Genomic DNA, 12074 nt, shown 5'->3' with positions numbered 1-12074 from the left:
TGCTAGCCTTACTTTTTGTTTTTACGCACTATTTGATAAGGAATACTAATTCTGAAACTATAGTTTCCTTTCTTTTGTTATTTATAATATAAATGTATTGTTTTTACCACATTATTAGCAATTAAAAAGTAACATTGTTATTAAATTTATACTTAAATTATTTTTTTACGTTTCAGCGAAATTAGTAAAAGTCAGAAAACTGAAAATTTGAAACCGAGCTATTATACGTCTCCAACCGCAGTAATTAATATTATATTTCCTAATTCATTTAGGTTAAATTAAAAAAAAAACTCATTTAGATTGCATCAACTTACATTTAACTATAACTTTAACTTTATCCATAACAAAATGTCAAATGAACTGTCAATACCCTAGTAAAAGTCCATAATGGACGCCATATTTGACCTTAACCTTAACTATAACTACGCCTCTGGTGCACCCTAAGTAATCTTATTTTTTTTCATGACATTGGAAAAGTAAATAAATTACACTTTTTTACATCAAAATATGCATTATATTTTCTATGTTTTGTATTAAAAATAAATTTTACTGTTCATTTTCCACGGCCGAACATAGATTCTTCTTTTTAGTAAATGAAGCGAGGACTATGCGAATACTTATCGCAAAGACCACCTGCACAATTAAATATACGCAAAGAGTTTCGTACTAAGTGGAATGTCAGAGAGAAACATTATGACCGTCGATAGTTTTTGCTGAGAGTTTTTTTCAGATATTGGAATGTCTAGTATATTCTTTAATGGTCTATCACTATATATACCTTATTTACTCATTTCTTTCGCGGTTCCGTAATTAAGCGCTGGAGGTTGGCGCAATCCACCGCGAGTTTGTATCGAAAACTTTTTTTCTTTTGGACCAACAGCTCCTGGCGCGAAAACTGTTTTTCGAAAAAACTATCCTAGAAAGGGTCGAGATCGCAAATAAATCTATAACAATTTTCATCACAATCGTTTCAGCTGTTCAATCTAGAAAAAGGGCAAAAAAACAGACACAGATATTTCTCAGGTAGATGAAAAGATATAAGAATTGGCTAATCTAAGTGTGTATGAAAACTGCCATTAAACTTGTGTATGTTTATTTTTTTTATTTTGAGATAAATCTTAATAATTACTGATTGAAATTAGCAATAAATTCGACCAACATTACGTTTCGAACTTTTGGTAAGCTTCTCGTATCAGCTTTCACATAATGAGAACTTGCATTTGACGAACCAGCCATTATAAATAAGATTGAAAGGAAATTTAAAACATACTGCAGAGGTCAATTGGCCGCCGAAGATGACGTCAGAGCGACACTTTAAAAATCTATTGAGAAAATACTAGCCAATGAATTTCAAAATTATTTAAGTTTTATTCTTAAAATACCCTATTTTAACGAAAAAAATAAATAAAAAGTACATGTGATTTTTTTGGACAATGCCCATTGCTTGTGATCTCGCGATGTAGCGGTCAAACCGCTCGTTCGCGTGGATGCATACAAATGGAGCCTTCTATCGTCATCAATGTTTGTTGCTGCGACTTTTATTTTCGCCAGTAGGTATTTCATTTATCGCGCGCGCTTTTATCGGTGTGGAATAGCGTGTTAGTTTAGCGTGACACGTCATTCACAATAAAGCGGGCCGGCCATTGTTGGTGGACGCGTGACGAATCCTCGCGGTTCTTGCGTGAAACGTGCTCAATGCGAACTCCGATAACATACGGTATCAAATTCTACCGAAAATGCCAGCGATATGTGGCAACGGAGAAATAGTTATGTAGAAAAAATTAATAAAATATTGGGTAAAAATAAAAAATAAAAAACTAGCTATGTAAACCGAAATTTTGCTAAATTATTGCCCACTCAGCAGTCGGCACCACAAATATAATTTTAGTGTAGAAATTATAAAAACATTTAACCAAATGTACGAATCTAAAAGGATAGTAATAGGCCTAAAACAAGCTTATGGATTGTATAAGTTGAGTTGAGTATTGCTTCATTCATAATAAACTAGATGACAACATTTTAAACTTTCGCGTTGCATTATAATGAAACTTTTTAATCGGGACTTAACGCGACTTATTTAAGTAGTAATGCCATTACGAGTACATACTTTTTCGTCGAGAAAAAGTATGTACTCGTAGTAGCATTACTACTTAAATAAGTCGCGTTAAGTCTCGATTAAAAAAAACATGATGACGCTCGTAACTCCGTTGTCACAAAATTCATTTATAGCGCAGACTTCGGAACTTCTATCTGCATTTTTTTTAATCAACCTTAACTTTTACAAACCAAACCGAATTTGTGAAGAGCTGGTAACGCACAGCTGACTGGTCACAACTCACCAGCGTTGCCAGACGTCCCGATTTTGGCGGGACGTCCCGATTTTTTCATCAAAATTAAATGTCCCGCGCGGGACAGGCTCAGTCCCGCTGTTCGGGGAAAGCCCGAACGTACGTGCAGCGTAAGTATGTGGGAGGTAGAGGGGTGGATTTTCTTTGGCTACTTTTGCTGTCCATTGTCCCGTAAACGTTATTTAACGCAAATAAAATGATATAAATTCAAAAAAACTTTCGCTCGTCAAAAGCGGGACAATGCAAAAAAAGGTATAAAACCTTTTTTTACATTGTCCCGCTTTTGACCGGAGAATCCCGCTTTCACTCAAAAAGTACCAAAGTCCCGACTTGGCACAAAAAAAATCTGGCAACGCTGCAACTCACACACTTTTGCGTTCATAATATTAGCAGGTATTCAGAATTCTGTTAATTCTCATAATCTCAATCCTATGCGAAACGTCTCGTGAATCTAAATTTAACACATCCCAGGCTAACCAGTAACCACTCGTTAGTATACAAGATTAGGTGTTTCGGATTCGGTCGGTCATTTGTATCCGAAACTCGGACGGGTTTTAATTACTTATCGAATTTCATGAATGAATTGGAAGTTTCACCGTTTCGGTTTCGTTTTATTTGTTACTATTATGCATTCGAAAAATATAATTATGGTGCCCTTAAAAGTGTTGGAAATATGATAATTAACAACACTTTTAGAGACGAAAGAAGAATAACATGGTAGAACTAGTAGGTAGGTACAATATACCCGAGCAGTTTTATTCCACAAAAGACGAAACGCTAAAATCCATAAGAGTGTGAAAGAAAAATATAATAATAATAATATCTATGGACGCTTCACACTACGACAGTCTGGCCCGTGCTAAATACCTGAAGGACTTGTGTTACGGGTACCAGACAACGGAAATATATTTAATACTTTTTATACATTTAAGATTTTAATTATACATTTAAGATTTTAATTATATGATATACATATAATACACATCCTTGACCAAGGAATTTTGAAAAATTTTTGTTCCGTCGTCGGCGGGATTCAAACCCGCGACCCCCAGCTTGAACTACCAACATCAACAGCCCACCAATTACTGAGCCACAGAGGTCGTCATATATTTTGCTTTTTTCTAGTATTGGAGACTGGAGTCCAATTTTCTACTTAGCTACCAATTCAAAAAGAGTCGTATCTTCGCAAAAGTTGACTCCAACTCCATCAGAGGTTACAAGTTACAACAGCCTTATAGCGCTTTCTCTACGCTCCTAGCATTGAAATACAGCAATTGATGTTTTGGATAAGTGTCAAAATGTGTCAGACTCACTACAGTTTACAACATAGAGGCACCGACTAAGAGAAGTAGAATGCCTGCGCGAATAGACATGCGAAATACTTATAAAGGTGCTAAAACACTACGGAGCTAGCAAATCACTGAATATAATAAAAATTTAAAAGCCAAACCGCCCATAAACTTTACACAGCTAACCTTGCGACATTATACAACACATATGTACTATGGGTTTCTAATTTATTGTTGTGAATGTTTTTGCCATTTTATAGCACTTACGTAGCAGCTATTACTAGAGATTACGATAACGTTGGTAAAGCTGGTTTTGGTTATCTTTTTTGAGGTAAAAAGCTCTATGTAGAGTATCCTTAATTACCTTACCATAGTACAGTTTCAGTACAACATAACTAGGAATTTGTATTTTTCTTTCTAACCAACGTATAATAAGTTCTGATTGGTCAAATCTAAAAAAGAACTAAATAAAAATCCTTTTTTGGAAGCAGTTTCTGACAAAGTAAAGCAAATAAGCTTGCGATAGCTCTCATTAACTAAGTCTTAAAAGCAAAAAATATGTCTGTAACATATTTTAATCGAATAAATTTCTATAAGTCTAAACATAATAATTATACGAAACATTGTAACATCAGACATCTAGTGCTTTTGTAAAAATCGTTAAAGATCTAATCGCCTGACGCCTAGGGTTTACTGCGAGACCTAGGTCAACAGCAAGCCCAGACCGTCTAGGATCTAGATAATATCGCTCGTGACCAACGTCCACGACTGCTTGAATAGCTTCATTTTAACTTGGAGTAAGATAATAATGATGAATACCAGAATACCAAGGATTCAACTGTTTAGGATCTTACACAATACGAGTATAAAAGAGTATAGTATTTTAGAAGGAAATTATTATGTGAAAGTCTCCAATATTTTAATTCAGTATTTTCAGCTTTAGACTTATGAATTTAAAACAAAAAAAGCCATTAACCTGTCGCTATCTCTTTTTCTGGCGCAGTTATTTTTTCACAGGTATGTGAAAAGAGTCTAATTTATTACAATCAATCTGGGTTTAAGAACTTTGCTATATTAGTAAAATTTCATGCTGAACCCTACATACATACGATGTTGTAATTAAATGTAGACATTAAACCCGATCGCGTGGGTGCAGCGGGGCCTTAAAAGTGTTCGTTTGATTGAACTAATAAAATCCGTAATACACCAGCGTTTATCGCTCCATAAAATACATACCAATGTCTTAATTTCGTCCGAGTTTTAGAAACCCTCGATCGCAGATAGGTGAGTCGTGGAATCGGGACCACACGGATGACTTACTCGGGAGTCGAACCCGCTATCTTCAATCTCGACCCTTGACTGGTTTTAATTATCTAACTAGAATGTAGACAGCTGGCTGTATCACCTGGATTTATATGAATCAGCTGCATATGTTAATTCGAATATCCGATTCCATTCGATAGTCGAAATCTTTTCCTCTCTAGTCTCTATTGCGTGTGAGAGTACGACAAGCTTAATATATAGGGGGTATCGGGGGCAATAAATCGATCTAGCTAGGAGTCATTTTTAGAAAATGTGTTTTTATTCGTGTTTTATCGAATACCGAGCAAAGCTCGATCAAGTAGCTAGTTATCTTTTATAAGCGCAGCTCCACTGTTGTTAATAATTTTTTATAGCAACATTCTTATTCGAGATAAGTCAGCCTAAGTGTTATCCAGAGCCTACCTATTATATTAAAGATCAAAATCCGTTCAGTAGTTTTTGTGTGAACATGTAAACTTTCGCCTTGTAACTTATAACAATAACCGCCTACTAAAGACAATACAATATTGGAATATTATTGAACAACTACTTAGTTAACAGCTAACTTATTCATTACGAGACAGGCCAGTAAAAACTGGCAAATTTCCACTAGAAAATATCAGTATAAATGACTTAGCGCTCTCTTTCTCGACGATAAATTACTGATAGCACTAAAGTGTTAGGGCAATTACGTTTATCAAAAGCTGTCCCTGCTTCCTTCATTACAAATTCTCAATCTATTTGATTCACTAAAACCCATTTACTTGATAAGCTGAGCGGGAATGACATATGATATTCCATTTGCCATTCATTTATTAATAATGCGAACGATATTAATAATGTAACTTAATAATATGTTAAAATTTATACTTAACGCACTTTAGCTAAAAAGAATTAAAATGACGTTTTCACTGTGATTATAGTATACAGTTTTACTTATTAAACTATGTAAAAGTAAATCGCGATATTTAATTGAGAGCATGATTATTTATCAACGACGTATTTTATCGAAATCCAAACGTAAATTAAAAGCATCCAAAAGTTATAATAGTATTTTTATTGGGGTAAATAAAATATATTATTATTATCTATTGCAGATAAATCTATATTTTGTATGAGACATAAATTAATACTTCCACGTATAGCATAATGATATTTAAATTTATAATTAAGTGGGAATTAACATGAAATTGAATTTAAATTAGGAGTTTTGAGTGGAGACGAATATTCTGAACGGTAGTGTGAAGTGACACAGAACTATGTTGGTCGTGAATTGTTCTAAATTCTAATAAATAGTCTTTACTGAGATCGTGCTGATATAAATCATTTATTGACATTTATTAATGACTTGTCATTCTGTTACAAAATGAAAGTCGATCTTGGACGGTGTAAGACAGTAGCGTGGAGCAGTTAAAATATTATTCTACAGTCTCAAGATCATTTTAACTGTTTGGTACACTAGACATATATGGCATTTATTGGGGTTTTTAAAGGTACATAGGTAAGTAGTTTATTAGCAAAGACTGTTTTGGACTGCAAAATAAAGCTCTCTAGTGTGTACTGGCAACGAAGCTGAAATTATTCAAAACACGCATAATGCATCGCAAGCGTCGCCAAATGCTATCCATTTTTGATATGCTCGCTGTCGAATACATTTTGACTATGCGGTATGCCTATAATCTTATGCATCAAACTTCGCAGTCGAATGCCATTTGAATAAAATCTTCTTTCCAGGTTATACGGTTCGAAGCGGTGTGCGCGATGCAACACGCCCATCTCGGCCTCGGAGCTGGTGATGCGCGCGAGGGACCTGGTCTTCCACGTGCACTGCTTCTCCTGTGCACTATGTAGCACACGACTGACGAAGGGCGACACGTTCGGCATCCGAGATTCGGCTGTATACTGCAGGTACACCTAATTTTCCGTGTAGTTAGATGGAGCAAAAAAGGAAATGCTGGTATGATATTAATTGCTAGCCCTACTACACACGGTGGCGTCCTGTACATAGTGGCGATAAATATTTATGGAACTGATTTTGATGAAAAACCACTGGAATTAATGGAATAGTAATTCCAGTGTTTTTCATCAGTATCAGTCTAGTTTTTGCACTACTTTTTGGTGCCTATCTAACGTAATCAATAAAGTTTTTAATTAAGCCCCCAGTACACAGTGGGCACATTATGTACTGTAGACCACGATCCTTTGGTGTTAAACACAATTATGGCCCATGGCTCATTACTGCCTGGCAATCCACTGGCCATCGTCCGCCATCATACACCCCGTCAACACAATGGAGATGGCTTATGGTAGGTCAGCATGGACCATTGTGAAGAGGCACGTTCAAAGCATAACCTCCTTGCAGGCTACACTACGAAACGATGCCGGACTACGGCCCGCATATGGCCGTGACGGGACCACCGCAGATGTGTCCCGGTCCCTACGGGGGACCACCTCAAGGTTCCCACTACTCACCTTACCCTTCACCGGAGTTTGCTCGAGTGGAACCTGACATACCCAAGGGTCCGTTCTTCAACGGGGCGGTAGCGCCACCGCCCCGACAGAAGGGGCGCCCTCGGAAAAAGAAGCCCAAAGACCAAGACCTCATGTCCGCTAACCTTGGTGAGTACCGCTGGCGACTGGCGAAGTATGTTGATGAAGTTATGGTTACAATGAAAATGAGGATGGGGTCATTCACAATCACTTGATACATTTTCTTTTTATTAAAACCAAAAAATAGATTATATTGGATAAGTGATAATTTACGCTTAGGTTTTAGACAGGCGCGCTAAATTTTGACAGCTTCGAAAACATTATGACTTACGAAGTTACGACGTAGAATACTCAGGAGTCAGGCCTAACTGTAGTTTGTGCTGTAGTTATGCCAACTCGATGTTATTTATCGTCAAATCGGCGCTCGGATATTTCGACGGCCAAAAAGGTTACAATTTTATTAACACATTAAAGTCAAAACTGCACTTACCACCACAGATTATCGACGGCGGGTTTCCGTGTATAAAAAGTACATTTTGCCCTTTCCGAGATAACGAAACCTGTCCGTTTATCGGACCGACAGTACTTGTATACCGACACCGACTCTCTTGACGAGAATTCCGTCTTAATTTCGAAATTACGTTAACGTGTGTACGAAAATGTTCGTATATAATATTATTTATTCTTAGTGTTAATTATATAACAGGTATTTATATAATTAGATATGAAGATACAACTAAAAATGTTTTGACAGTTATACAAAAATCTGCAAAGCAACTTAACTGTAAAATTACGTATTTTTATTATTTTTTTCTTTCTTGCAATTAGCATAAAAAATCTGTTCTCAAAAATATTTTAAAGTATATTATTCAAAATTCGAACTTTTGTAATGGACCGTATAGGTATACAACAGCACATCATAACATCGTCGTGTTATACAAATCGATATTATCGATCCTACAGATTAAGAAGATGCCAATACGATTTAATTTGAATAATCGATACATTTTACTAATAATAATTGCATCGATAGAAACACGAATCGTTCTGTATATGGCCAAACGACTTTTTTTTACAAGATAACCAATTCACTTATGAACGTTTAATAAAGTCGCTACTTACACTCCTATAGATTTTATGTTTACGATGATCGAAACAGGATATTATTGTATTTTTATACTACAACTAGTCTTGAAATATTTTTTTACATTTCGTTAAATTATTGATGTATAGGCATTACGCATGCGGCATACTAAATCACTCTTACAAAACAGCGTAAAGTGTGTCTCAGAAGCTTATAAAATAATTATTAATTGAGTAAACGCTACAAAGTATTTAGTAAAAATTCTATCCTCGTCAGTTTTTGTAACAAAGTTCGCAAAAGTAGGCTATACAATTTATACAGGTTCCTTTTCCATGTGTGTGTTGACCACATACTTCATTTATTATTAGATAGTAATGTGTTCTAAAAATATCGATATGCCTATAAAGAAATAAAATAGGTTACCTTACACCTGTTAAAGTTTCTAAACAAACCGACTACATACTCAATGAACTTGCGACATTTTTTATCGTATTTTTTGTGACGGTTAGTGGCCTCTTTTGTACATGTTACTCTGATAGGATTAATTTTACGGAGCTTTGTCTGATAAGATCACGGTGACAGATACAATTGAACATGCTGCGTCGGCGCCGATATAAGAATACTACTCGTACTTGAATAATTACATTTTTTCTAGGGTCTGTAGAGTATCTCGTGAATAATAATATTCATGAATAAGTTGGCTATCAAAATATTATAGTGAATTTTTTGCCTGCATTATGTTTAAATATCTTTTTTTTTTTTATCTCAAAGTTTACATTTATTCTGTTAACGAAAAAGTAAAAATACAGTTACATTATTATGCTAACTTAACGTTTAAAATTATTTGCGTTATTAGGGTCATGGGAAATAAATTCATACAACCTATAGCTAAGAAACACAATTTATCGCACATTTATGCAGCCGCTGCCGTATTTTCAACAGGAATCCGAATAAGTATCTATAGTAAACTTTTATCAATAATTTTGACGTGAGTGTGTACAAATCACACCGAAATGAGTCTAGGTTTATTTTAGCGGCAACAGGTTCCTCGCGTGTCCGACATCGGGGTTCATCATACTCACCGCATTTCAATGAACCGACTTACCGACAGTTTATTTTCACCAACAAATAAGTCTATATTTTCCGTAGCTTCAGTTTGCAGTGTACCGTATATGTATATCTGTATAATCCATGGTTATTGCCGATGAATAATAATGACTTGCTCTTGTTACTCTCCTTTGTGATCTTAATTTATTCTGTTTATTTTTTCACTTTTTAAGCTAGCTAACAAAAAAATTATAAAGTATTTAATATCTATAGAACGTTGATACCTTACCATTTTAAAGAAATTAAACATTGCACCTGATCTCTGTTAGATATTCAGGGCTTTTTACAAATATTTTCCAACTGGTTTAATACGCAATCAAAAGAAACTTGTAACCAGGCTTAAGCGTATTCACACAGGATATCATATTTTATATTTGTTCCTAATTCTGATCCAGGATCGAAGGGTGCGCCACCCCAAGTAAAATGAAACCAAAATATGAGCGAGATTTCAGTTATGTAAGCATAAATCTTAGACGGAAAGGGGCGTGTATACATAGACATTATGGAGTATTATTAGCTCCATAGTTACAGTGGTTTTTATATAACTTAAGCCATCGAAACTGAATACAGTGTAGAACGGCCATAGACGGGAATGCTCAAATATGGCTCTTTTTACTGTTACAAAATGTATTTTACTGGCAACTAAAATTGTATGACCGACCCGAGTGTGATAAGTGACAACCAACTGTATATTTTATTATTCGCAGCTTAAAACCTAGTTGCAAAAAAGAAATAAGTAGACGTTTTATATTTACTCGCTCATTTACTGTTATAATTTTGATCTTCAAACTCGACATGCATATTTTAGTTTCAACTTTTATATATTTACATTTCAATATTGTATAACGAATATAAAATATAAGCATAATATCTGCACACTCAGAGCTATTCAATTTTAACGCTTAATTGTCCTTGGCACTTTTAAAATAGTTACCTTGCATTCCGTAATTTTGACGGCAAAGTTAGAAATAAATAAATATTTGACGACTTTTCGCTTCGATACTATCGAATGCAAGTGGGCATTCTCATCTCTTCATCTTTACATAAAAAACCTAAAAAAAGGCTTTCGAAAATTATATCTGGCACTTTTAGAGATACGTGCTTTGGCTATATAAACCGGTTAAAGATTTTTCAGTCAACTTTCCAAGAAGAGCTTTTTCATTTCGAAATTCTTTTTTATAACATAAACTTTTTCACACTTACATTAATAGGCATAAGGTAAATAAAAATAATTATAAAAGTCATTTCGAGTGATCATAAACAGCACAACCGCTCATTTCCGCACCTTTACGAGGAAATTCAATGAATTCATAAAATTACCATTTATGTTTAATTATAATTATATTTAATACATTTAAGTAGAGAGAGAATTCTTTAATTTGTGTTGGTTTTATAATAATTTATAAATAATAGCTGTCATGGAGTTTAATTTAGTAAATTGAAAAAATGGCAGACTAATTCCCAGAATTCACGGTGAGCGCAGAAGTAATAATTATTTATTAGTTACCAAATTATAAACAGTACAATAATTTGTACTTAGTTTTGGCAAAAACGTAATACCTACTACCAGTCTAGACTTTATTTAAAAATATATATTTTATTTATAAACATAATGAATAAAATAAAGTTTTCCGCTATCAATTACATTCCTTAATTGTTACGTTTACACTGTTTTTGGTTAAGGTAGGTAGAGTTCTACCAAATACGCGTCAAAATGTCGTTTTGCCATAAAATGATTTTCCCTGTTTTCCTGATTTTATCTTGAAGTTTTTTCTGATTTTTTTTCTATAGACCTCACGAAGCCCGAGACCTTTCCAACGAATTCAAAACTGGAGTTATAGCGTCAGGAAGGAAAACCCGACTTATTTTTCTATACTTATTAGATAATATTTGCAAAAACAAGCGTATCTTAGTAAAAAGCTTGGTGAAGCTACGATAAACCTCTTAACGACCTCTGTGGCTCAGTGGTGAGCGCGTTGGTAGCTCAAGCCGGGGGTCGCGGGTTCGAATCCCGCCGACGGAACAAAAAGTTTCAATGTTCCCGGGTCTGGATGTGTATTAAATATGTGTATGATATAATAAAAATCTTAAATATATGTATAGTATAAAAGTATTAAATATATTTCCGTTGACTGGTACATGTAACACAAGTCCTTTAGGTACTTAGCACGGGGCCAGACTGACGTGGTGTGAAGCGTCCATAGATATAATTATTATTTAAGTTTTAAATACTTTAGACTTCTTTATTATTTTTATCATTTCAAATAAATATTACATAACTAGATAACGCCTGCAACTCCGTTGCGCCAAAATAACGAATTTTGGCGTGGGAACCGTACATTTTTCCGACATAAAAGGATCCTATGTCCTTTCCCGGGACTCCAAGTATCTCCATACCAAATTTCAGCCAAATCGGTTCAGCGGTTTGGGCGTGAAGAGGTAACAGACAGATAG

General features: G+C 34.8%; 1 protein-coding gene across 3 annotated transcripts in view; it reads left to right on the top strand.

Moving 5' to 3' along the window:
• LOC121739355 (protein apterous-like) overlaps positions 1-12074 on the top strand; it is a 78191-nt gene that overhangs the window by 49528 nt on the left and 16589 nt on the right. For all 3 annotated transcript variants that reach the window (XM_042131765.1, XM_042131764.1, XM_042131762.1), the window contains exons 3-4: positions 6674-6847; positions 7302-7558. In XM_042131765.1, coding sequence (XP_041987699.1) covers positions 6674-6847; positions 7302-7558 — 431 coding nt within the window. The remainder of the gene's footprint in view (positions 1-6673; positions 6848-7301; positions 7559-12074) is intronic.

Source organism: Aricia agestis, chromosome Z (genome assembly GCF_905147365.1).
Source record: "Aricia agestis chromosome Z, ilAriAges1.1, whole genome shotgun sequence".
NCBI lineage: Eukaryota > Metazoa > Arthropoda > Insecta > Lepidoptera > Lycaenidae > Aricia > Aricia agestis.
The sequence above is the reverse complement of the archived record's forward strand: the minus strand, read 5'-3'. Positions and strand labels throughout refer to the sequence as shown.